General features: G+C 38.1%; 1 protein-coding gene across 1 annotated transcript; it reads left to right on the forward strand.

Annotated features, from left to right (window-relative positions):
* The first annotated feature begins 20 nt into the window (after positions 1 to 20).
* BST1 (bone marrow stromal cell antigen 1) lies at positions 21 to 27,904 on the forward strand. The gene is made up of 9 exons (XM_051965370.1): positions 21 to 645; positions 2,478 to 2,604; positions 6,580 to 6,715; positions 7,334 to 7,416; positions 10,038 to 10,114; positions 16,646 to 16,738; positions 19,113 to 19,199; positions 25,381 to 25,440; positions 27,388 to 27,904. The coding sequence occupies exons 1-9, from the start codon at positions 419 to 421 to the stop codon at positions 27,494 to 27,496; spliced, it is 999 nt and encodes a 332-aa protein (XP_051821330.1). The 5' UTR covers positions 21 to 418; the 3' UTR covers positions 27,497 to 27,904.

The raw sequence follows: 27,904 nt of genomic DNA on the forward strand, positions 1-27,904 counted from the left end.
GAAGTGCTTAATAAATGCCTCTTTTTCATTCTTTCAAAGAGAAGGACCTTCTGCTTAATGAAAATAAAAGAGAATATCAAAGGAAGCAGGAAGGAAAGGAAAGGTTTGCAAGTTGAACTTCTGCTGACTGTAGCAAATGCTTTGTTTTGCTGGCCAGATCCAAAGGTTCCAGGGGGGAGATGACCGTCTGAAGGAGAGAAGGGAGGAGGAAGAGAGAGGGAAAGGAGGGAAGGACGAGGAACCAGGAAAAGAAATAAAAAGTTTTATGAGTCAGATCGCTGCCTTCTGAGAAGTTATTTGTTCCTTGAATCAGCTAACTAAGCTGTCTACACAAGGTCCCTTATCAGTAGCAGGGAGATATTCTTCCTCCTTTCCTGCCCACTGCAGGTAGGCGACTCCCCGAGCAGGAAATCCTTCCATGAAGCCCTTCACCTTAAACCTGCAGGTGTGGATGCTCCTCTGGGCATGGGTGCTGAGGGGAGCTGCTGCTGGCTGTACCTGGGCCGAAGAGTCTCATCGGAGCGGGGAAAGCCCTGCCTGGGCAGCAGGGTATCATTGGAGCGGGGAAGGCACTACCCGCTACCTGGAGTCTCTGTTCCTGGGCAGATGTTATGAGTACATCTTCCTGGTGAACCCGGCCCTCAGGTAAGTCAGAGGGAGTGTCTCCTTCAGAGAAAAGTGGTGTTTTCTGACATCTGGGAGCTGAGATGGCTTTGCTGTCAGTCTTCCTGATCCCTGAAGCCAGCTGGCTCTGGAGGTGAGCCCGCTCAGCCCTCCCTCCCTCAAAGGTGATGCTGTGACACGGAAGTGAATGGGATTTGAGGGAGGGAGGGTGGCAGGGTCACCTCCAGGGCCAGCTGGCTTCAGTCCTAGGCACTCTTTTCTCCTAGTGTCCCATGCAATCTCAGGCATCTCTTCTGTTTTCATGGATTCAGTTATTATCTCTACGCAGTTGATTCCTATATCTTCTATATTCCTAGCCTTGGTCCCTTTCTTTAGCGCCAGTTCCATGTCTCTTGCCTCTTGGAAATCTCAAATGAGAGGCATATGGGTACATATAGGTGCTATAATACATATCATCTTTATTGCATATAGTACATACTATATACGTGCTGTATATAGTATATAGGTAAATATAGATACTATAGCATATACTATCTATGTTTTGTATAGTATATGGATACAATAGGCATCTAGTTGCATCTAGGTACAATAGGCTTCTCCAAAACAGAACTCATTATTTTTCCCCCAAAACTTTGCCCTCTTCCAACATTTTCCTATTACTATCGAGGGTATCAAAAGTGAATTTTTAAATTGCATGGACCTGTATACATATATTGTATGTAACTTATACTTTAACATATTTAACATGCATTGGTCAACCTGCCATCTGGGGAAGGGGTGGGGGGGAAAATTGATAAAAAAAGGTTTGGCAGTTGTCAATGCTGACAAATTACCCATGCAGATAACTTGTAAATAAAAAGCTAGAATAATTTTTAAAAAGTGAATTTTTGGGAGAACATATCTGATTCCATTTAGTCTTATTTTTGTTATTGTATTCCTTTGTTCTTTCTGGATGATACCTCTCTGACAGGTACTGAATGTTTCCTTCTGTACCTCCTTTCCTCTAATCACTTTTTGATTACAAAAGAAAACTCTTAGGATTTTAGGCAATTCCAGGAACTCAACTTCCTTCTTTTTATCTTATTGGTAGGGGCATAATAAATGCTAATTAACTGATTAGTAGGAGGCTACTTTTTGTTTTTGATTTGGTAAAAATGACTAAGTGAAAGGACACATTCTTCCCTTCCCTTCCCTTCCCTTCCCTTTCCTTAGAGTACTATTAAGTACACTGATTTTGAGCCCAACCAGATCTTGGCCAAAGTTGCCCTCAGGATCAAGAATCTCGGCCTTTTTTGTTTTCTTGACTTTCTTTAAAACTCAGCTCCAAAATTTTACCTTTCTCTCTGAACTGACCCTCTATTTGTTCTGACAAGTAGCTTATCTAACTATTTATTTTCATAGTTGTCTCCGCCATTATTTTTTTCCCTCACAACAATCAAGATGGGTGCTGTTATCATCTCCATTTTGTAGTTTAAAAACTCTGCTCAGGGTCATAGATCTAACTAGGCAGGTCTGAGGCCAGATGTGAACTTGGGACTTCCTGATTCCAGACACAGTGCTCTACCTACTATACCACCCAGCCATCCAGTCCCTTCCTTCCCCCTCCCCAGACATTCTGTAGGTTGTAAATACTGTGTATTTCCTTTTCTGTGTATATATCTTTTCCGGACAATAGAACCTAAGTTTTAATCAAATGTAAACTCCTTGATTGCGGGGATTTTAAAAAAATCTTTGTTAACAAAACGTTATGATTGCTTGTTAAGCACATGATAGGTGCTTTATAAGCATTGGGTTAAAGTCATGGATCTTTGCAAATAAGGAACCAATACCATTGTTTGTTTTTTCCTTTACAGTGACAAAAACTGCTCAGCAATATGGGAAGCCTTCAAATCTGTGCTCCACAAGAGTCCCTGCTCTGTACTGCCTTCAGACTATGACCTTTTTATCAACCTCTCAAGACACTCCATTCCCAGAGATAAGGTACTCTTAATTATGTGGGCAGTTCCTCTGGTTCCCCTCTCTCTATACAGACACAGTATGTGCTCCACAGTGTGAAACTGAGACCCTTAAAAGTCTGGTGCTCTCTGAAGTCGGGAGGATCTGAGTTCAAATCCGGCCTCAGACACTTAACACTTCCTAGCTGTATGACGCTGGGCAAGTCACTTAACCCTAATTGCCTCAGCAAGGAAAAAAAAAAAGTCAGCTCAGATTGATCTATTCAGCTATTCCTGTCCCACCAGAAACCTAAGCAAACAACATGATAAACATCCAAAAAACATTTCACTGGAACAGAAAAAAGAAATGGGAAAATGTGGCAAATGTTCTCAGCACGCATCCCATTGCTTCCTTCCTGCATCTTCCCCAGCACCGTCTTGATGGGAAGCTTCCTTTTCTCAGTATTTCTATCTTTTTGCTCTTATGAAATATTTCCTGTGAGCAGCTGTCAACCTCTTGGGAAATAAAGCTGCGCTTGCCACAGGGTGCAGTAGGAAATGGAAGCTCGCCGTGATCCGATGTTTCTCCCCCCGAAGGATGACCCAATGATGACCAAATATGGAGCCTCTCTGGGCTCGCTCCCCTAATTCCCTCTGGCACTGCCAGGTGGCTTCTACTCTCGGGGTTCTAGGGTGTTCCTGATACTCCCGCCGGAGCGCTTCCTCTTGTCACTAAGCTGGCAGAGCCAGTTCTCAGCAAAGACATTTACTCCAACGGCTTGGCAGGAACCAAAGCTCCTCTTTTTGTGCAGTCGGGTTATTCAGGGGCTTTCGTGCCTTTTCCAAGATGCAGGATGCTCCCTCTGCCTCTCTCACACCTCTGCCTCTTCCTCCCGTAGGACAGCTAAGCCCGTTAAAGTTAACAGCAAGGTGCTGCCCGCCATGCCCAGCCATCGTTTCCACGGAGGGTTATTGCTGCAGTGTGAGGCATGAGTCAGTGACTCCGGGAGGAATGTGCCCGCACAAACCAGGCAGGATGGAAAGTGCCGCCCCCTCCTAAGGAGTGGGATGGCCACACCCAGATTCCTGGCGCTGGGGGGAAATCTGGCCTCCTCTCCCGCTCGGAGAATAAGAGCAAACTCTCCAGACCCAAAAGAACTGTGATTTCCAAGAGAAGTCTGAACATTTCATACTGATAGTGATATTCTTGCAACATTAGCTCGTGTGGAACAAGGCTGTCGTAAATGTTCTCTAATATAGGACTGTGTGAGGCAACGCAGTGTAGTGGACACGACACAGAACACCTGGGTTCCGTCTCAGTGCCGCCACTTACTCCTGGTAGGAGGCGCTTAACCTTTCCAAGACTGTTTCCTCACCTGTTAAATGGGAGTATTAATGCCTCCACTATCTACAGGCCAGAAAAACCAAAAGCCTTTGTTTTGACAGGCCGTCTCTGTCCTTCTCCTCTTGGAATCCTTTCGCTTTTTTGTGCTCAGTGCTCCTAGTGATCCTGAGGGTCTTTTTGCCTATGATGTCATACAGCAGACACACCTAGGAGAGACTTCTCCCTTCCCTGTAAAAGCTCTTGGCCCTTATTCATTTTGCTACGGCTATATGTGGCTACCCCAGCATTTAAGCACATCTACAGTGTGTACTGCTCTAAAATAGCAAGAGAAACCCTGGCTTCCCACCTATCCACCAGAAGGAGGGACCAGAACTTGTAAGAAGTGTTTCCCATCCAAAGGGCAGCCTTTGGTCCAATTGGCCACCCTCTATCTTGCTGAGGTTGCAGTACTCTCAGTGGATTTGTGAATTCCTGGTCCCCGGGGTATCTCCTTGATTGCATTAGGCCACCAAGGTACTTCTTGTGGGGACTCACATCTTCCATTGGTGAGTTAAAGTGGACCTTGACAAAGGCCCACTGCTTTTAGCATCTCGGGTCAGTCTGTCTCTTTGTTAAGACCTGAGTTAGGACAAAAACAATTCCAATAAACTGGGACACTGCCTTATAGGGTGGTGGCGAGTACAAGCTGTGGCCAAGGATCCTCTTGAGGATTCTAGGCTCCCAAGAAGCTCTTTTCTCTCTCTTTCTTGATTCTTCTCTTAAAGAAATCTACTTCTAAGGAGACTCTTGGCCAAAGGATTGAACTCAGAAACTCCCAGTCTCTTGGGAACATTTGAATCTGGAATTACCAAGAGCATAAGGACGGGGAGAGCCTCTTTCATCTCTTATGCGCAGGAAAGACTAGAGGAAGCCAAAAGGTGGTCAGAAATTAGGTTTAAGAACCTCAGGCCACTTAGACAAGTACATGCTGTTTGTGTCATACGTTGCTCTTTCTAGTCACCATATTTGGCTGTGGGTATTGAGGGAAGAGAAAGGGAAAAGGAGGGGAGAAATGAGGAGAAGGAAGTCCAAGTTAAAGTGTGCAAAGAAAGAGAGACTTTTCTAGGCATGGATTAGACAGGAATTGCTCTAGTTCCATGATCCAGATCCATGGGCTGAGTCTGGGGACGGATATACCATTGACTAGCATCCATGAGGGTAGTTGCCATCACTGGAAATCCTCAGAGAGGTTTCCTCTAACCTGTCCAAGAAAGAGAGCCTGTAAAGGCCCACAACTTGTAATCTATCAAATTAATTGGAGAAATGATGAAAACTGTTTTAATTATTTTCAGTTAACAGCATTTACTTTGTACTTCCCAGCCCCACCTCCCGATGGAAAAAGAAAAAGATAAGCCTTGTAGCAAAACAAATTTCCACTGTCTGGTTGTGTCCAAACATGTAGGTCTTATTCTGCCTATCAAATACATCGTTTCTGTCAGGAGAAGGGTTGGATTCTTCATCTGTTTCAGAAATGGTTATTATGTTGATCAAAGATTTTAAGTCTTTCAAAGTTGGAACACATACAGTTGAGCTGAGGGCTCTCCCATCAGCCCCGTTACATGAGAAAAGGACTTCATGAATCTTAAAAGTGCTGTATGGTCGTAGGGGTTGCTATATCCTGGGACCTCCGAGTTCCTCCACACTGTGAGCCTGAATTTGGGTGTGTCTCTAGACTCTTCCCCAACCACACCCCGAGATGCCAGTGATTAATGCTTCAGTTCCATTTGACTAATTAATAAAGATGAGCAAAAACTGAGGGACATTTTCCCCTCTCCCCCAACACCTGGGAGACACAGTTCTACATAGAATGGGACGCCCCAAGTTTGTGCCCAGTTGCCATGCTGGATCAGCGCCTGTCTAAACTAGAAGTGGGTTCCATCTCAAAGGTTGGGTCACAGTTCAGGACCTGGAAGCTTTACTGCTAGCCATGAGACCTAAGACGCAGTTACTTCTTTCTAACAGCAATGAATTTAGCCCGTATTTATAGGCTACATTTTGGCATTGCATGGGGAGGGCCCTCTCTTATAATTCCCTTCTCTAACCAGAAAGCAAGCAGGTAAGAGGCAGACCAAAAAAGGACTGCCTTTGGACGGTTAATGTCTCTTGAATGAAAACCATTTCTACCCCCATCGCCAATCAAAAAATCTCCTTTTAAACTTGTAGTTGGCGAACCAGACCAGTTACAGAATGTCTCCACATGCCCCAAAATTCCCATGGAGAGTGCATAGGCTGAGCACTGGTCATATGGACCAGACTTATTGGCTGGTACCTGTTACATGAATATGAACCCTTGTAATTCTGAAAATTTAAATTTATGTGAATCTTATATGGGTCCTGTTATATGAATATGAACTCTTATAATTCTAAAAATTTAAATTTATATGAATTTTATATAATTGATTGAATATTTCATTATTTTTTGTAAAATCTCTTATGATTAAGAAATAAAATCCATACCCTTTTCCAACGGGAAAAGAGTGTTTAAGATAAGTCAGGAGCAACCGTTCATCACAAAGCAAGTTAAAAATGAGAGTAAGATAGATTGTAGCTCTTTGCGTCCCTACATAAAACTGAAATGATTTATATGTTGAAAAGAACTAGTTAGTGAGTTTTTTAAATATCTATTTCTCTCTCCAGTCATTGTTCTGGGAAAATAACTACTACCTCGTTTCTGCTTATGCTGATAACGCCCAGCGGCTGATGCCTGTAAGCGACACGCTATATGGCCGAGTAGCAGATTTGCTCACTTGGTGTCGAGAAGAAAATGGCACAGGTAAGGTGATTTTGTCCTCCAAGGCGGGAGGGGGGGGGGGGGATGCTGTCATTGAGAAGCCAATCATAAGTTTGTTCCTGGAGGCCTGATTTCAAGGTCAGGAAAATCAAAGTTCAAATCTGGTCTCAAATATTTACTATGTGAACCTGAGGGAGTCGCTTAACCTGAATTTCCTCAGTTTCCTCAACTGTAAAATGGAGATAACAAAAGCACTTACTTCCCAGAATTCCACATAAGATAATAATTCTAAAGTATTTAGCATGGAATAAGTGCTACAGAAATGTTAGCTATTATTATCATTCATTTTAAAATCCCAAACTGTGACCATGAGAAATCTGTGGAGATCAGAGGATCTTGTTGCAACTATCACTAGAGCACGTGACCTTGCGCTGTTTAAAGTCACGTCATCTATAAATGGCAATAACACACCTGCTGAAAACGAGAGCCGGTGATCTTTTTGGGTCATTTCTATTGTTCTATGAAGCCATTCCCATCCGAGCGACATTCCTCTGCCCATTTCCCTAATATCCAGTATATTCCCCTCAACCAGGCTCTTTGCCTTAACTGCTTTCCCTTGTGATAAAGCAAATCAATAAATCACTTTGGATTTTCCCCTAGACTTTGATTACCAGTCCTGCCCCATAGAAAAAGACTGTGAAAATAATGCTGTGGATTCCTTCTGGAAGAGAGTCTCCTCCCAGGTAATTCGGGGTGAAACACCTAGTATTCTCTTATCATAACGGGGTAAACTGAGGCAAACAGGAGAACTAGCTTGCCAGAGCTTATCCGAGGGGGCGTTAAAAGGCAAGGCTTTCTGGCTCCAGCCCCAGTCCTCACCTGCTGTCCCACCGAACTGCCTGTTTAATTGTTTGGATCAGCTACTTAATTAACCAAAGCATTGGGAATTTCTTGGGGCCTAGGGTACTGGGAAAAATTACTGAGACACTAAGGGAGGGTACCGTGAACGGAGAAAGTTTGGGGAGCTCTGCCGGCAAGGGGACAAGCCTGGAGGACCTCTGAACTGGGAGAAGCCATTAGCAGGGACATTCCTGGCCAAAGCAAGCCAGGGAATCTTCTCCGATAATTCCAATTTACGTTTATGATCTTAGTGGTCATCGTAAGGTGGGCAGTGGGGAGCTTAAAAGCTGGAGCTCTTTATATAAAAATACACACCACACACAAACACACACACACACAAACATACACACACACCCGCAAACACAGGCTCTTGCTTCTTGTTTGCAGGGGCTCAGTTATGCCCTTCAGGGGGGTTAACACTGAAGAAATGAGGGCTCCAGCAGCTACTGAGGGCTTTCTTGGAGCATCCCCTAGGCCAGGATCTGATCAAACATGGTCAAGTGACACAATTCAGAGATGGGAGAAAAGCCAAAATACTGGTTGGAAGACGTTGCCCTGGAGCAGAAGCATCAGGAAATGAGTCACTTGGTAAAGGCAAAAACATCCCAGAGTTGCCAGTCTAGGAGGGGATTCCTCCTTTAACATCCCCCCTTCCCCAGACCAGAGAGCTTGCTCAGGTCTCTCCCGACTCTGCCGAAAGCCAGAATTAAGAATTATGGAGAGCTAAGGCTGGGATCAATGTTTCTGGCCAGGATCAGGAATGACAGCAAGCCAGATTATTTGCCAGCAAGGTAAGCAGTTGCTGCAAATTGTTTTGACGGGCCCTGCACTAGTTTTGAAGCTGTGTGCTAATTACCTGGGCCTTGTGCAGCAGGATTAAAAGGGGTTTCTCCAGTGGAGTCCCTGTGTCCTTGCCAGCTCCCACCCCTGAGCCAAACATGCATGGCGCTGCCAGGAAATGCCAGAGAAGCACTCTTAGAGTCATGAACATCAGGTCTCTGGAAACTCCCCAAGGAGCCGCAGCTTCCTTCCGGGCCCTTTGGTTCTTCTCCCTTTGCTTCCTTTGGCTCAGTGCTTCTGGCTTCCCATCCCCAACCGCAAGCCCAGTCTGCAGTCTCCTCGCATCTTTTGCCTAATTACCCTGACTATGTGATCAGCAGCTTTAGCCCCAATCAGAACCCCACCCAGGGTGCTCTCTGCTTGGTGACAGCTGGGGCCATGGGTAAGTGAACTCCTGATGATACACGGCAAAGTGGAAAGGACCTGGAAGCTCGCTTTGACTCCCACCTTCCCTTACTAGCTTTGTGACCTTGGATATGCGATTTAATTGTTGCGCCTCAGCTTTTTTATCTATAAAATTAGAGAGGTTTTTGTTCCTATCTATCCACAATCACTTATTCCTACTTTACAGAGTGCTTCAATTCCATTCAACTATGACTTATTAGATGTAGATTATTTGCCTGGGACCAGGTTAAACCCTGAAGATAGAAAGGTAGAGAAATTAGTCCTTGCCATCAATGAGCTTACGTTCTACTGGAAAAATTGTGACTATGAGGAAAACACTTTGCAAATAGCATCATATCATACGGCGGTCCAGCTGCTGCACCCCCGTGTAAGGGCAGCCCTAACCAGCTGCCTGCTAAGTGTAAGGGCCAAGTTTCAGTAACTGTCGGAATAGACAATTCCTATATGTTCTATGATTAATTAATGACTTGCATCTACCACTGTGTGTGATGGTTCATTAAAAATAACTGAAGAAACAACCCAAGCCAAAACAGGCCTAGCGAATGGGTTACTAGACTCCCAGGTTGGTCCAAAGACCCTGAACACAGTGAGACAGATTTTTATGCATTAGAAAAAATTAATCAAAAAAAATGAATTAATTGTAAGAAAACAATTAACTAGAATACAAGCCAGGACACAAAACTAGGTAATCTGATTTCTAATGGGAGGAAAGATTAAAGGGGTTTTCCAAATTGGGAATGGGGAAAAATAAGTTTGGGATAAGTTGGGAGGGAGACAAGTAGGTTTCAGGATCTTTCTTGTCTCAGAATTAAGAGATGCTGATTAATTGTATCCACCTACATTTATGAAACTATGAAATTATCCATTATTCTGTGGCTGATTTGCAGAAAAACAACAAGATCGAAAAGAATACAGGGGCAGCACAAGATGAAGTCAGTGTTCTTGAAATAGAATAGTTCTCCACATCAAACCAACTCTATTTTGTAACTGACCTTCACTTGATCTTATATTCTGTCAATAAGTATTTATTAAACATTTACTAAGTACCAGAGACCATGGTAAATGTTGGGGATACAAAAAGAAACAAAAAGTAGTCTATTTGCAAGGAGTTTATAATCTCTTTTCTAAATGTATCCACTCCACAAAATTCTGATTTCTCTTAAGTGTTATATTTAGCAGTTCTTAATTATTTGATTAAAAAAATTGTTTTCTTTCATAGTATGCACATGATAGCTCCGGGGTGATACATGTTATGTTGAATGGTTCAGAGCCATGTGGAGCGTATCCAGTAAAGGGGTAAGTGGAAAAAAAAAATTAACATTAGACCAGTATCAAAAAGTTGATAGAAAGAAAAAAATGCTGAATTGTGAACTATTACCTACAAACTAATCTAAACGTTTGCCGTGCAAATGAAAACTCTTGCAAATCCCTATAGCATAAGACCAGTAAAATATCTCAAAGAGCAGAGGACAATCCCTGTTCTAGACTGACAAAGAGTTTGGGAAACAGGGATCCTTAACTAATTGGCTCATATTCCACTTTAGCAGTGGCATTTTCATGGTGGAAAGTTTTAGGGAGTTTGGGTTTTGTATATATGGGCTAAGGTGTGTGTAAAGTGGGCAAGGTGGGGGAGCTCCTGGATTTAGAATAAAAAAGTGCACTCTGTATTTCCTGCTATCTTGCTGCATTGGCTCAGGGAGAGGTGGAGGTGATCCTAGGCTTTCTGTACCTGGGCCGGTGAAGGGCAAGCTCTGACAGGTCTAGCGGAGAAAGTCAGTTTTTGGAAGTATTGAAGTTAAGAAGCCCAGCTGGTAGATTTGGCAACAAATTAGAGCACTGGGACTTGCCAAATGTATAGTATTCAAAGTATGATGTGCAGGTTATGGGAGTATCCACTCGAAAAAGTCCTTCTTCAGTCCCTCAGTGTGGTGCTGAAGTGGCCCTCCTTGGAGATTATACCCAGGGCTTGGGGAAGCTGGCAGGCTGCAACAAGTTGTAGAGACTTTGAGGATTGTACTGGCAGCCAGCCTTGCTGAGCATGGGAAGGTTAATCCCCAACTAGGTCAGCCCCTTGATGATGAATGGCCATGGCAACCCATACAACAAAGCAAAATACAAAATGGCTGAGGTGCTCTTCAGTGAATGTGGGGGAGGGTGCTAGAAGTCACACCATTCTGAAATCATCTGTAAACATAGATTCCATTAAATTCTGATGGAAATTTTATAGGCACAAATATAAAATCATAATTGAGATTTCAAAAATCAGTAAAATCAGCATAATTTGGAGATACTATTACTTATGTGAGTCATAGAATCGTAGAAGATTTTAAAAAAGTGAACTTCAAATTACTTTAATAAGAATACCATGCTCAGCACAAGGGAGGTGATTGATTTAACTTTATGCTGCATTGGTTAGGCTTGAAAGTCTAATTAATTTTTGAGTGTTTATTTTTAAGGGGTATTAATAACTGGAGCAAGTCCCAAGGAGAAATGCCAAAAATATTTTAGGGACTATAAAACAATAAGAATTAATTGTAGCAACTGGAAGACTGAATAAGAAAATTTAGTATGCATAGGAGTATGATCTTAAAATAATCAGAAAGATTTATTTGGAAAAGGGATTTGAAATATTAAAACAAAATAGTCAAGGCAACAAGCATTTATTAAAGTCTTTCTATATTCTAGATATTCTGCTAATACATTTTTATTTGTACATTCTGAATTTATACATTTTATTTATATATTCTGAATAGTTAGTTTGAATAGCCGGAGTTAGGATCATATAAGATCATTAAGTGAAGGTTATCATGAAGGTTATCAAGGACACAGATGTTGTCTAAGTTTAAAGAAGGATTTTCTAAAAATTAGAGCTGTAAAAAAATGGGATGGATTGACATTTTAGATAGTGACCTCTCTATCCCTGGAATTAGCTAACATTTTTTTAAATTATAGTAAGACTTCACTTAAAAATGTAAAAACTTTTCTTAGCTCATTGTAGAAGTAATCCATCTATCTGGCAAGGGGTTAGACTAGATAATCTCTCAGTTCCCCTCTGTTATGAGAATTTTTGTTTTCCTTTTATTAATTTTTCTGGTCTCAGGACCATTTCCCCTGAAACTTTTGGCTAACTATAAACCTGTCTTCTGTTGATATTAGCCTTATCTGACCAAAATGTAATTAAATTTACTCAGCTTAAAAAGTCCAAGGTCTACCATTTCTCCTAGGGTCATTTCTATCCATTCTGATCTATATCTTGCCACTGGACCCAGAAGGCTCTGGAGGAGAAAGTGAGCTGGTAACCTTGCCCAGCCCTCCCTCAAATCCCATTCACTTGCACGTCATGACATCACTTCCCTGATGTCATGGTCCTCTTTGAAAATGAAGGGCAAATATGAATTAAGAAAACCAATGAGAGGATAAAGAGAATATACTATCTTTTTTTTTTTTAATGACTTTTATTGACAGAACCCATGCCAGGGTAATTTTTTACAGCATTATCCCTTGCACTCACTTCTGATTTTTCCCCTCCCTCCCTCCACCCCCTCCCCCAGATGGCAAGCATTCCTTTACATGTTGAATAGGTTACAGTGTATCCTAGATACAATACATATTTGCAGAACCGAACAGTTTTCTTGTTGCATAGGGAGAATTGGATTCAGAAGGTATAAATAACCTGGGAAGAAAAACAAAAATGCAAGCAGTTTATATTCATTTCCCAGTGTTCTTTTTTTGGGTGTAGCTGCTTCTGTCCATCCTTGATCAATTGAAACCGAATTAGCTTCCTTTATCGAAGAGATCCACTTCCATCAGAATACATCCTCAAACAGTATCATTGTTGAGGTCTATAATGATCTCCTGGTTCTGCTCATTTCACTCAGCATCAGTTCATGTAAGTCTCTCCAGTCCTCTCTGTATTCATCCTGCTGGTCATTCCTTACAGAACAATAATATTCCATAATATTCATATACCACAATTTACTCAACCATTCTCCAACTGATGGGCATCCATTCATTTTCCAGCTTCTAACCACTACAAACAGGGCTGCCACAAACATTCTGACACATACAGGTCCCTTTCCTTTCTTTAGTATCTCTTTGGGGTATAAGCCCAGTAGAAACACTGCTGGATCAAAGGGTATGCACAGTTTGATAACCATTTGAGCATAGTTCCAAATTGCTCTCCAGAATGGCTGGATGTGTTCATAATTCCACCAACAATGTATCCGTATCCCTGTTTTCCCACATCCCCTCCAATGTCTTTCCCTGTCATTCTAGCCAATCTGACAGGTGTGTAGTGGTATCTCAGAGTTATCTTAATCTGCATTTCTCTGATTAATAATGATTTGGAGCATATTTTCATATGTCTATAAATAATTTCAATTTCTTCATCTGAGAATTGTCTGTTCATATCCTTTGACCATTTATCAATTGGAGAATGGTTTGATTTCTTATAAATTAGAGTCAATTCTTTATATATTTTGGAAATGAGCCTTTATCAGAACCTTTGACTGTAAAAATGTTTTCCCAGTTTATTGTTTCCCTTCTAATCTTGTCTGCATTAGTTTTGTTTGTACAAAAACTTTTCAATTTGATATAATCAAAATTTTCTATGTTGTGGTCAATAGTGATCTCTAGTTCTTCTTTGGTCATAAATTCCTCCCTCTTCCACAGGTCTGTGAGGTAAATTATCCTATGCTCTTCCAATTTATTTATCATCTCATTCTTTATGCCTAGGTCATGAACCCATTTTGACCTTATCTTGGTGTACGGTGTTAAGTGTGGGTCAATGCCTAGTTTCTGCCATACTCATTTCCAATTTTCCCAGCAATTTTTGTCAAATAATGCGTTCTTATCCCAAAAACTGGGGTCTTTGGGTTTGTCAAACACTATATTATTAAAGTTATTGGCTGTTTTGTCCTTTGAACCTAACCTATTCCTTTGATCAACTAGTCTATTTCTTAGCCAATACCAGATGGTTTTAGTAACTGCTGCTATATAATATAATTTTAGATCTGGTACAGCTAGGCCACCTTCATTTGATTTTTTTTTTCATTAATGCCCTTGAAATTCTTGACCTTTTGTTTTTCCATATGAACTTTGTTGTTATTTTTTCTAGTTCATCAAAGTAGTTTTTTGGGAGTCTGATTGGTATAGCGCTAAATAAATAGATTAATTTAGGTAGTATTGTCATCTTTATTATGTTTGCTCGCCCAATCCAAGAGCATTTAATATTTTTCCAGTTGGTTAGATCAGACTTAATTTGTGTGGAAAGTGTTTTGTAGTTTTGCTCATAAATTTTCTGATTTTCCCTTGGCAGATAGATTCCTAAATATTTTATACAATCAGTAGTTACTTTAAATGGAATTTCTTTTTGTAACTCTAACTGTTGGGTTTTGTTGGTGATATATAAGAATGCTGATGACTTATGTGGGTTTATTTTGTATCCTGCAACTTTGCTGAAGGTGTGGATTGTTTCTAATAACTTTTTAGTAGAGTCTCTGGGGTTCTCTAAGTATACCATCATATCATCAGTGAAGACTGATAATTTGGTTTCTTCATTGCCTATTCTTATTCCTTTAATTTCTTTCTCAACTCTTATTGCCAAAGCTAGCATTTCTAATACAATATTAAATAGTAATGGTGATAGTGGGCAACCTTGTTTCACTCCTAATCTTATTGGGAATGGTTGCAGTTTGTCCCCGTTACATATGATGCTTACTGCTGGTTTTAAATAGATGCTGCTGATTATTTTAAGGAAAAGTCCATTTATTCCTATACTCTCAAGAATTTTTAATAGGAATGGATGTTGGATTTTATCAAATGCTTTTTCTGCATCTATTGAGATGATCATATGGTTTTTGTTAATTTGATTATTAATATGGCCAATTATACTGATAGTTTTCCTAATATTCAACCAGCCCTGCATTCCTGGTATAAATCCTACTTGATTGTGGTCTATTATCCTGGGGATAATTTTCTGTAGTCTTTTTGCTAATATCTTATTTAAAATTTTAGCATCAATATTCATTATGGAGCTTGGTCTATAATTTTCTTTCTCTGTTTTCAACCTACCTGGTTTAGGTATCAGTACCATGTCTGTGTCATAAAAGGAATTTGGTAGGATTTCTTTAGGGAATATACTATCTTTAAAACCTCCCAAAAATGTTTTATTTGTGGAAGAATTTCCCTGACACTAAACTTTTTAAAAATTATTTTTTTTATTTAAAACTAAATGCAAAATAAGAAAGAACGAAAGAGAAAAAAAGAGACAGAAAGGGAATATTTTAAGAAATCAAAACAAAACATTATCATGTGCCCAGAAGAACATCAGGGAGTATTCAAAATATGTAACAATGAATTTCCATTTCAAGGAAGCAAAAATAATAATATATTCATAACTGCCCGTTTTTTCTTTGCTTTCTTATAAGTTATTCTTTTGTTCTCTGCTGTGTACTTTTTACTTTATTATTTTTTTTTCACCTTTCATCTCCCCCAAGTAGGCTACGATTAAGCATGGGTATATTTATACATAATACATATACATATATACATACCCACACATATAAACTCACCACACACACACACACACACACATACATACATACATACATATATATATATATATATATATATATATATATATGTAGATATGCACCTAAAACAATATTATTATGGCTGAGATATAATGTAGATTTTTCTCTTAATTGAATCTTTAAGTTTGACTTTTCCTAAGATCAATGATTATTAGCCCTACCTTTTTAATGAACTCTATTTCTGATCCAGCATTAATATATATTTCTAATGTCCTATCACTGCCAATTCTATTTTAATTCTATTCCTTAACTTGCTTTGCTAATACTTAGCCACCCTCTCCACCCCCCAATCCATGGATGGCTCCCTTATCTTCTTCCTCCACCTTTTCTCTCTCTCTTTATCCCATTCTTATTCTTCTACAGATTTTATCTGCCTCCCTTCTCTGCCCCACCTTATCCTATGCCATTCTTTTAGCTCATGATGACTTCTTTAAAATATCTTGTAGTTTTGTAAGCATAAGATATGGCAAACTCATTGTTTAATCTGCAGTCTTAGTTTACCTATAGAGCTAGTCTGTTTCCAAAGGGGATGTATATGACTTTGCTTAACTGAGTTTGCTCAATGTTTTGACACGGAAGGAAACATGAGTTTATGAAATTAAAAAACAAAACAAAACCACAACATAAACTTTTATAGCCTAAAAGAATGTATGAGATTGCAAGGTCTTAAAAATTAGTTCTCTCTCTCTGATATAATTTTCTCTATAAAAACTTGTCAGAAAAGCCTAATCTCTATTTAGAGATTATTTTTCTATTCTTCTTAACTTGTGATTAAATATAATAAAATTTAGATTTTTACTTGGTTAATATCTGTATTGTGGTAGGTATATTTCAGCAATACTTAACCTACCACGTGAACTTAAAAAGAAAACATTTCTTTCATAACACTTTTTAAAATGATATTTATAATTCAAATTATGGCGATTTTGCAGTTTAAATATGGAAAACAATTAAAGTTCTTTCATTTTAAAAATATGTTTAAAATAATATTGTTCAGCATTGTTGAGAGATTTTCAGATTCCATTAAAAGCATGTTAAAATTAACTGGCTTTAAATAATAAGCTTCAAGCTTTTGCTAAGACTATGGTAATTGTTTTCTAATCAAGAGAACATGGAATAGGAACACTTTTTTAAAAAAAGCAAAGTATATTAATTTAAGAACTTGGGGGGAAATAGTATGTAAATGAGTTGATAGAAAAAGATGCTTTGAGAATTTAGGATTTTCTTTCTTTAGTTTTTTTGCAGACTATGAAATCCCCTACTTCCAAAAAGATAAAGTCACACGATTTGAGATCTGGATTATGCATGAAATTGGAGGACCATATTTGTAAGTTAAGACTTTATTTATTCAAAGTGAATAATTATTTAAAAACTAAGTGTACATAGCTGGTAAACAAACTATTTAAAAATCATCAGAAAAAATTCATTCCATCTCTAAGTTGGCAGGTCACCCAAGTTTTTAGTCAAATATTGGACAAATAAAACCAAGGACCTTGGTCTCTGGGAAGGCAGAGGTATAAAGATAATGTGATATAATTAAAAGAGCTCTGAAATTGGAATCTAAGAAACTGATTGGCTCTTCTACTTACTATCAATGTGATCTTGGGCAAATTCTTCCTTTATGTCATTTTCTTTCCTAATTAAAAGACATATATAATTTTTAGAATTCTCTCTGCAGTGCACTTTCACGAGAGAGAAAATGAATGTGTTATTCCACATGAATTCATTCAGGTTTAAAGGATAATGATTTTAGAACTAGGATTAACCTTAGAATTCTGGTGCATTTCTTTCATTCTATGGAAAAGAAAATTGAGATCCACTGAGTTATCCAAAATGACACAGAACCTGGATTGCAACTCAGATTTTGCTCCCAGTAGATCCAATCCTTTTCTTACTCCAGGATGGAGTGCTGTGATGTCTCACCTCTTGCTATGTTTTATACTTGGGGAGACAATCCATTTCCCTACAAGAAGCTCATTTGCCTATTCAGCACATTTATTGTTTACTTACTTCCCTGCTTTTTCTTAAAGCTTATTTTAGACTCTCAATGTTCAGATGTAAAAAAAAAAAATTACATCTGTTTAACTCACTTTCAGGCAACTATCAGCAAAAATGAATTTATTGTTACTTTGACAAATAATAATATCTGTCAGAACAAAATATACAAAATCAGAATAGAGAATCTTAATGGAGTGACTCATTTAATACAGAGTTGGCTAAAAATCAGTAAAGAGGTATCAGAGTATGGAAGACAGAGTACTGGATTTACCTAAGAAAGGGAAAAGGACCCACATGTACAAAAATATTTGTAGCAGTTCTTTTTGTGGTGGCAAGAATTGGAAAATGAGTAGATGCCCATCAATTGGGGAATGACTGAATAAGTCATAGTATATGAAAATTTTGGAATATTATTGTTCTATAATAAATGATGATTTATTAGACTGATTTTAGAAAGACCTGGAAAGATTTACAGAACTGTGTGGATGACACAGTAACAGTATGCTGATCAACTATGACAGACTTGGTTCTTCTTGGTGGTTCAGTGATCCAGTGACCCAAAGCAATCCCAATAGATGGAAAACATCATCTCAATACAGAGAGAAAACTATGGAGACTGAATGTAAATCAACACATGCTATGTTTACTTTTTTCTTCTGTTTTTTTTTTTCCCTCATGTTTCCCCTTTTGTTTTGATTTTTCTCTCCCAACATGATATATGAGGAAATATATATAAAAAACCAAATGTACATGTATAACAAAAAAAAAAAGTTTTTATATGTAACTGGGGAAAGTAATTGTTTTTGAAAGGAAAAAAAGTACTGAGAATCAGAAATCCTTCAATGAGTTTATATGGAGGAGGAGAAGTGCAAGCAAGTTTGTAACATTGTTTGCCTGTCAAGAATCTGTTTGCTTTTTTTTTTTTTTTTTTAATAGTGTTTAATTCTTATCCAAATACATATAAAGGAAGTCTTCAACATTCATTTTTGTAAGACTTTGTTTTCCTAAATTTTTTCCCTCCCTCCCTAACCTTCCCCCTCCCCAAGACAGTAAGCAATGTGATATAAGAACAACCCTCTTTTTTAAAGCCCTTTCCAAATGCATGACTCTGCTAAGTGCTGGGTGACAAACATTTCTCAGTTTTCAGTGTTCCCAATCTTAATAGGTATTGAGAAGATTCTCTTTATTATTACCTCAATGACTCTGCCTCAGTCTGTTCTCCTTCCAAAATTACCTAGCATGAGAGAAAAACCCTTCCCTAAAGATAACTCCCCAGGATCTGCTATAAGTTTGGGTGGTTTTAGTTGCCTCCAATAATGCACGGATCTTTCTTATAGATAATTATGTCCAATGGCCACCTTGAATCACAAATCTATAAGAAACATGTAACTTTTAATAGAAGCATGTTTGTCATATATATACATATATAAAAGTATTTTAATATAATTACTTTTCTTTATAGTCCTATGTTTTTTATTGTATGTATATTTAAAAATATTATTCTGAGAAGGGTCTTTAGATTTTCTTGTATTACCAAAGAGGGCCCAAGGCAAAAACTGATTTAGCCAGTTTCCTATCAGCCAGAGTGGGGAAACTATTGATCACTATAATTTATGCTAATGAATTATTCTAAGATAGTTGTATAATCAAGTTTGTTCAATCGTCAAGAGAAGGTACTTAATAATTGAAATTTTATTTTATAGAGAATCCTGTGGAGAAGGCAGTGTGAAAATACTGGAAAACAGGCTGAAAAACATGGAGTATAAATATGAATGCATTAATAATTACAGGTGAGTGGATTCTGATTAGTGAATATTTATAGGGATATTCATATCCTATCCAAGGTTATATTAGCTAATTGATAAGGTAATATTGCTAATTACCAAAGTAATGGTCCTTGATGGCTTGTTACTGGGTGGGGAAGACAATATTCCATAGTCCAAGAACTTTTGCTGTTGAAGGGGATATTTCTCTCGTCACTCCTCCCTCTCTTCTACTCCATCTACTTACTCCCCCCTTCCTGTAAACATTGTCTATGGTTCCTAGTGCAAGTTATCTACTAACTACTGGCATTATATCATTAATAAGGGAGGAAGTAGGAATCAGAGAACACCAAGATACTAGAGTTGAATGAGTAACTTGGAGGCAGGAAAACCTGAATTTGAATCTTCCCTTAAATACTTATTAGTTGTATGAACTCAAACAAGTCACTTCTTGATTTCCTTATGTGTAAAATGGTGATAATAATAGCACTCACAGACTTGTTTATGATTATGTTCTTGCCATGAAGCCTTCCCTGAGTAGTCTGAGCCAGACATTTTCCCTTTGCTAAACCATTTCCCTTAGTACTCTACAGTTTTACATTTAATTGGTTTATATTTTAGATTTATGTATATTCTGAGTATTTTATGTGTATTACCCTTAATTAGGTAAGGAGGCCCTTGATAATCAAGAGTGTTTCACAACATTTTCTTTGTATCTCCATAAGACACAGAGTAGTATACAGCATCTCTCCATAACAAAATGGGATAAAGGCATTTAGATATGAAAGAGACTTTGATGATCTTTAGTCATTCTCAATTCTGTCTGACTCTGTGAAATCTTGGGATTTTGTTGGCAAAGATCTTGGAGTAGTTTTGTCATTTCCTTCCCTAGTTCATTTTATGGATGAGGAAACTGAGACAAACAGGATTGAGTGACTTGACCAGGGACACATAGCTAGTGTTTGGGCCTGGGTTTGAACTCAGGTATTCCTGATTCCATCTCTGGCTCTGTATTCACTGCACCACTTATGTACCCTAAAAAGAGACCTTAAAGATCATCTAATTCATTATCTTTGTGTCCATGAATTAAATTTTTTTTTTGATAGTTGTATTTCAGGGTGAAAAAAGGATGCCCATTATCACCACTATTATTCAATATTATACTAGAAATGTTGGAGTACCCAGTGAGGAGAGAAAACTATCACTCTTTGCAGATGAGAGAATGATATACTTAGAGGATCAATCAAAAATCAGCTTTAGTAGAGTTGCAGGATACAAAATAAATCCACATAAATCGTTAGTACTTCTATATGTCAATAACAAAGCCCAGCAGCAAGGGATAGAGAAATTCCATTTAAAATAACTGTAGACAAAATAAAATATCTGGGTGTCTATTTGTCAGGACAAACCCAGGAACTATAAGAGCACAATTACTTTATTTTATTTTATTTAAATTTTATTAAAGCTTTTTATTTACAAAACATGCATGGGTAATTTTTCAACATTGACCTTTGCAAAGCCTTCTGTTTCAAAGTATCCCTTCCTTTCCCCCACTCCTTCCCCTAGATGACAGGTAATCCAATACGTATTAAATATGGTAAAATATACATTAAATCCAATATATGTATACATATTTATACAGTTATCTTGCTTCACAAGAAAAATTGGATCAAGAAGGAAAAAAAAAAAAAACCTGAGAAAGAAAACAAAATGCAATCAAACAACAATAGAAAGAGTAAAAATGCTATGTTGTGATCCACACTCAGTTCCCACAGTCCTCTCTCTGGGTGTAAATGGCTCTTTTCATCACTGAACAATTGGAATTGGTTTGAATTATCTCATTGTTAAAGAGAGCCACGTATGAACACAGTTACAAAACACTTTCCACATAAAGTCAGATCTAAAGAATTAGGAAAAAAACAAAAATGGCTTTGTTGTCTGCCATATCAAACTAACAAAAATTGTTTTATAGAGCTAGGAAAAATAGTAACAAAATTCATCGGGAAAAAGAAAAGGTCAAGAATATCAGGGGAATTAATGGGGGGTAAAAAAGCAAAGAAAGATGGCATAGTAGTGCCAGATCTAAAACTCTATTATAAAAGCAACAATCATCAAAACCATCTACTGGCTAAGAAATAGAGGGGTGGATCAGAGGAGTAGGTTAAATACACATGACACAATAATCAGTGACTAAAGTAATCTATTGTTTGATAAACCCAAAGACTAGCTTCTGGCAGAAAAACTCATTATTTGATAATTGTATTTCAACATTATCTTTGTAATCCTATGCGTTGTATTGTAATTTTATTTTTTTTCCTGTTTACAATTTTATTTATGTAGGAATTTTTATTGTATTGTGAATTTAAAACTATTATTCTGATAAGGGTTCATACATTTCACCAGTCTGCCATGACCAAAAACAAATTTAACATCCTTTGATCTCTTGCAATTCTATCAGTAGACAGAGAAAAAGATCAAGGCACAGAAAGAAGTTACCAAAGTCACATGAGTCATCTAAGCTTGTGACTCGAATTCTAGGGCAGTTTTTATCAGTTTACTAATCAGGGGGTAACTGATAAATTGCTGCTTTTGACATTATAATCTTGCTGCTGATACTTAATGTGTAACCTTAAGTAAGTCACTTAAGATTCAGGTTTCCTGTTCTGTAAAATGGGAATAATAACCCTTCCCTCAAAAAGAGCCTCCTAGTAAGGATCAAATAGATAATGAACATATGGATTGTAGGCAGTGCCAAGGACCAGACTCTGGTGTCTGTATCCCACCACCCTTTCCACATCTTTCTTCAGGGTGATAAACCAATGAGACCTTTGTTCCTGCGAAGGGTGCGATGATCCACTCCCCTATGGCTTCCCTCAGTGTACTTGCTCTTCTGAGTTGCGAGTTCAGCCAAAGCTCTTTTTTCATCACTAGCTTTCTTTGCACACTCATACCTGTGTTTCCATCCCATTTATTCATTATGCCTTCTGGAATTTCTGTTCTATTTTTTTTTAAAAAGCTGCTCTTTATATTGGACCTGTGCTTTTGATTCAGAAATTATTTTGTATATGTTTGTATGCAAATGTACTTGTATTAATCATGATAATGGCTGCCATTTACATAGGGCTTTGAATGTTAAATCGTTTTTTTATCCTCACAACAGCATTGTAAAGAAAAGTGCTATTATCATTCTCCATATTACAGATAAGGAAACTGAGAAGTAGTTAAGTACTTTGTTCAGTCTCATAGCTAGTAAGAATCTGAGGCAAAATTTGAATTCAGATCTCCCGAATTTCTGTCCCATCCCTTTTCCAATAGGTCACTTAACTATGTCGGTGTTACTTTCTTTCATTAAAATATACATTCTATAATGGTGAAGACAATTTCATTTTGTCTTTATAGCCATAGTATCTGACACAAAATACCCATTTAAGAAATGCCTGTTGCTAAAATGCTTTGTGAACTTTTTTTAAAGTTAAAATTTTTTTCTGGTTATAATGTATAATAACTTTTCTTAATACACATCTTTTTATGAATGTGCTTGAAAATGAGATGAGTTAGCTATTACTAATACTTTTAAGCTGCTTTTTCCCCTTTAAACTGTTATTTGTACTTTGCAAACCTTAACATGCCATAGAAATTCTAGCCATTCCCTCTAAAACCTAGTGATGAAAAACAAAGTAGTAATGACTGACAAACACATTCAGCTTAAGGAGAAGATTTTTTTCCTCCTTGTACTTAATAGTATCCTCCCCCCCCCCCCCCCATTACATATAAAGATAGTTTTCAACATTCATATTTTAAAGATTTTGAGTTCTAAGTTTTTCTTTCCTCCCCTCTCTCTATCTCCCTCCTGTCCTCCCAAGAAAGCAAGCAGTCTGGTATAGGTTAAATATGTATAATCATGTCAAACCTATTTCCATATTAGTCATGTTATGAAAGAAAAATCAGAACAAAAGGAAAAATAATCATGAGAAAAAAAACAATAAAAAAGATGAAAATATATGCTTCAATCTGCATTCAGACTCCGTAGTTCTTTCTCTGGATATGGATAGCATTTTCATTTTCATTTCAATTCTTTTGGAATTGTCTTGGATCATCATATTGCTCAAAAGAACTAAACCAATCGTAATTGATTATTGCACAGTTACTGTTGAGGTCTAGATTTGGGGTACCTAAATGAAATTAGGTTTAGTTAAGGTCTAGTGGCAGGTTTGGGGTACAGGGAGTCAAGCAAAGCTCCCCTGTAACCCCTTGGATTCGGCGGAAGGATACGGTGGTAAATGGCATCTAGTAGCGGTGGGAGTTCCCAATGAAAGCATTTATTGACCTGGAGGATACAAGAGGTTTATTATTAGGTGAAGATAGAGATAAGGAGGGCACTGGACAAAGGATGCAGTGGACAGAGGGTCCTCACATGGCTACCATGTTTGGAATCTTTGCAAAGAGGGGTTCCCAGCCGTGGTGGCCTTTTTATAATAAGAGACTTAGCTCGAGGGCTTTGGGGTGTAGCCCCAAAGTTGGCTCAGATCTGGGTGGGGCTGGGACAGGTCCAGATCTTCTATTGGAATTCAAAGGGACCAGAATTTGTGAGTTAAAGGGTAATTTATATTATTAACTAGGAGAGGATGGGAATCTAGAAAGGAATCTTTCCCACATCATTACCATGTACAATGTTCTCCTGGTCCTGCTTACTTCACTTGATATCAATTCATGTAAGTCTTTAGAAGTTTTTCTGAAATCTGCCTGTTCCTCATTTCTTACAAAATAACAGTATTCTATTACATTCAGATATCACAACTTGTTCAGCCATTTCCAATTCATGGGCATCCCCTCAATGTCTGATTCTTTGCTACTATAATGCTACAAACATTTTTGCACATATAAGAAAGGACATATTTCCCCTTGATAAACAAAAATAAGTATCACCCTTAAAAAACAAAACAAAACAATCCAAAGTGTACCAGTCATTTTCTGTTAAGGCTCTGAGAACTCTCCTACTTTTCTGCCTTGGGTGTAATAGTGGAATACTACATTATTTGATGACTTTGCCACACATCTAGACAAGGGTTAAGTACCATTTTTAGAATGGTAGGGTGGAGTCGGGTCTTGAAACCACAGCACAGGGGAACTCTTGGGCATTCTTAGCTCAGAAGAGATTAAGACAGGAAGATATATGTGAGAGGTACCCCTAAATATCTGAAAGGTTTTCATAGAAAAGAAGCATATGATTTATTCATATAATTTTCATTGTAGGTTTTGTAGTTTTTTCATTGTAGTTTTAATGGACAGCACTAGAATAAAAGCATGATGAGTGTGCTGGTAAATGTTTAACTGGTCGCCCCTTTCCCCAAATCTATGAATGACATACTTTAAAGCTTAATTTGTGTTATTAAAATTTTCTCCATCATTTCATTGTGTCTAGACATTCAGCAAAGCAATAAATCAACCCCCTAATTTGTGGGGTTTGCTGATTTCTGAGCGGTAAATGTGCATCTTGAAAATTTAGCAGGGGAAGAGCTGTCTCAGACATGTTCAGACAGTAGGTAGAAGTTCCAAGGAGCTTTCTAATGGGTGGAACTGTCTGAAAAGGTGATGGGCACAGGCTGAGGCCGGTTGGAGCCTGGAAGGATTCAGGAGAAAGCTGGTACATTCAGCATGACTCACAGAATTCATGCTTCAGGCAGACGGTGGTTCTTAGCATTTCCAAGACCAAGTCCTGCTCTGAGGTTCTGTGGTTTTCTGAGGCCCCCAGGTGGTCACTTTGCAAACCTTAACATGCTATGGGACTGTTGGGGACTGCAGAAAAAACTCGCATCTTAAAAAGAAAGGTAGTCTGCTGCCGCCAGGAGGAGGTTACATTCAAGACACAAATAGAAGCTTTATTATTATTATTTTTAAAAATACTTAAACATTAAAAAATAATTAAATCCCCAATTCTCTCTCTCTCCACCTTCCCCCACTCACTGAGAAGGCAAGCAACATGACAGCAATTATACAAGTGAAATAAGGCAAAACATATCCATATTAGCTTTGTTGGAAAAAAAAAAGGCAAGAAAAGTAGACAGTAGGAAAAAATTCTGCCTCAGTTTGCACAGAGTCCATCAGTTCTCTGGAGATGGTAGCATTTTTTATTACAAGTCCTTGGAATTCTTTTGGATTATTGTGAAATAGAAACTTTAAATAAAATTAGAATGATTTCTTCTTACAGATCTGTGAAGCTCCTACAATGTCTGGACCATACAGTCCACTCTGACTGTGTCTTTAGTTCGTAAGTATCATTGGACCCCCTAACATGTGCCATATCTACCTAGAAAAGCTCTAAGTGGGAGTTTATACAGTATTTTGCCTGATGAAATGGGAAGAGCAGTGACCTTGGGTCAGGAGACCTGGGAGGGAATTCCACCTCTGATCTTTACTGGATGTGTGATGGTGACTAACTCCTTTCAACTCTCTGGATCTTAGTATCTTCAGTTATAAAATGGGGACAATGATGCTTGTAATTATATATATATATATATGTGTGTGTGTGTGTGTGTGTGTGTGTCTGCATTTATTTGTTTTCTGACTTCCTGATCTCATTTGAGATTTTCTTGGCAAAGATACTAGAGTTGTTGCCATTTCTTTCTCCAATTTATTTTACTGATGAGAAAACTGAAGCACATAGGGTTAAGTGACTTGCCCCAAGTCCCACAGCCAATAAGTGTCTGAGACTGCATTTGAACTCAAGAAAATGAATCTACCTGACTCCAGACCCAGCACCCTATTCACGATGGCATTCCTCTAGTATCCATTTTGTTATTATTATTCAGTTGTTTCAATCAGGTCTGACTACTTAGTGACACTTTTTGGAGTTTTCTTGGCAATTTAAAAAATACATATATAGACACATATAAATACTATATATACATAGTATATACACACAAATATATACATATAGCAGTATATTGCATACATACATGTTATGTGTGCACATACACACGTGCATACAAACATGTGCCTAGATATAAAGTGTCTTGAAAAAAACTTAAATATCAGCTATTTTTTAAAATTGAAGCAAGACTTGGATCCATTTTTTTCACATTTCCTTAAAAATAGTAATACTTGCAACAACAAAGCACAAGCATGGTGCTCTGGACCTAATGCTGGATTCAGAATCCAGAGACTTGAGTTTAAATGGTAGATCTCCTTATCATCTGGGAGCCTTTGGGCAAGTCAGCTTCTCGGGGCCTCAGTTTCCATATCTATAAAACAAAGCAGCTAGACCAGATCATCCCCCAAATTTCTTCTAATGCTCGCCTTCTGATCTATGTGTGGTGTTCAATGTTGTATCTTTCTCCCACTAGTGAAGGAAATGAAGGAACAAAGATTAAAACAGCTTCACAGAAGCTTCATGGGATGTTCACTACTCACCTGACCTGTCATTTTGTATCTTCAGTGGCCTCATCTATAAAATGGGCTAGGCTCAATGACCTTTGAAGTACCTTCCAGTTCTAAATCTCTGATCCTGTCACATGATACATTAAAATCTTAAAAATGACAACACACATCTTGATTTACTAAGATGAGTTCCTTTTATGAAAGAATTATTCTCTTCAAGAAAAGATTTTCCAAATTTCATTTTAAATTGGATCATTTAAATCGAGAAAGTTAAGATAACAAAATTGTGGTTTTGGGAGAAAGAAGAAAATCAAAGAAAAGATAGAATCATTGCTTGGGTGAAACCCACATGACGATGATTCAAAAGAACTGGAGGCAGTAACTTAACTTCCATGGAGCGAAATACAATACCTGTGTTATATAAAGCAAAGTAATCCAGTGTTTATTGCATATTTATTGCAGAAGTGGGAAGACAAGTGAAAGTTAAGGGTGAACTCTGCATGGCACCCTGGATCCCAACACCAGGCATTTCCAGAGCCAGGGTCAGGCCAGCTCAAACAGAAGTGTTCCACGGCAGCCTTGGATCCCTCAGCTAATAGATTTCTTCTTGTGCTTTAAAGATCCAAGGTCCAAACCTGTCCAGCTGGTCAGCCTTGCTCTGCAATGGGAATAGAGGCATGGGCTTTTTCCTAAACTACCTGATTCAGGACTTTCTTTCTTTTTGTATTGTCAGAGCAGCAGAGTCCTGCTGGTCAGCCTTGTCCTGCAATGGGAATAGAGGCATGGGCTTTTTTCTAACCTACCTGATTCATGACTTTCCTTCTTTTTGTATTTTCAGAGCAGCAGAGTCCATACAACAAAGATTCCTCCCTCTTTTTGGAAGAAAATGGGACCCCATCCTTCTAGTTTTTCTATTTGTGTCATTGGCTTCAGGAATCCATCTTTAACTTCTTAATGAAATCAGAGACTTTCTGAGAGTGATCCACTCCTAAAAGAAGACCTCATGCCTGGATTGGGTCCTTTGCCCAAAAAATTGCTTTCCTTTTCACATAAGATAGTGAATTATCAGGATTGACAATAGCCTATAGCATTGTATTACTCCTTCCCTATCCAACTGTCTACTCTCTAAATTATGGAGGTTTTAGCTGCCTAAATTAGTATCGATGAATTTTGTATATTTTTTGGACTTTTTACTTTTTCAAATGAATTTGTTATTTTTCTAGCTCTATAAAATAATCTTGTGGTAGATTGATTGGTATGGCATTGAAAAAGTAAATTCACTTGGATAGTATTATAATTTTTATTATATTGGCTTGACCTAGGCATGAACAATAAATATTGCCTCCAGTTGTTAA

The sequence above is a fragment of the Antechinus flavipes genome, chromosome 6, assembly GCF_016432865.1.
Source record: "Antechinus flavipes isolate AdamAnt ecotype Samford, QLD, Australia chromosome 6, AdamAnt_v2, whole genome shotgun sequence".
Lineage (NCBI taxonomy): Eukaryota > Metazoa > Chordata > Mammalia > Dasyuromorphia > Dasyuridae > Antechinus > Antechinus flavipes.

Excerpts from the sequence above, each read along its gene's own strand:
- BST1 (XM_051965370.1), top strand. The coding sequence starts at position 419 with ATGAAGCCCTTCACCTTAAACCTGCAGGTGTGGATGCTCCTCTGGGCA. Across the intron at positions 646-2,477 it reads CTGGTGAACCCGGCCCTCAG|TGACAAAAACTGCTCAGCAA; the intron begins GTAAGTCAGAGG and ends TTTCCTTTACAG. Across the intron at positions 6,716-7,333 it reads TCGAGAAGAAAATGGCACAG|ACTTTGATTACCAGTCCTGC; the intron begins GTAAGGTGATTT and ends ATTTTCCCCTAG.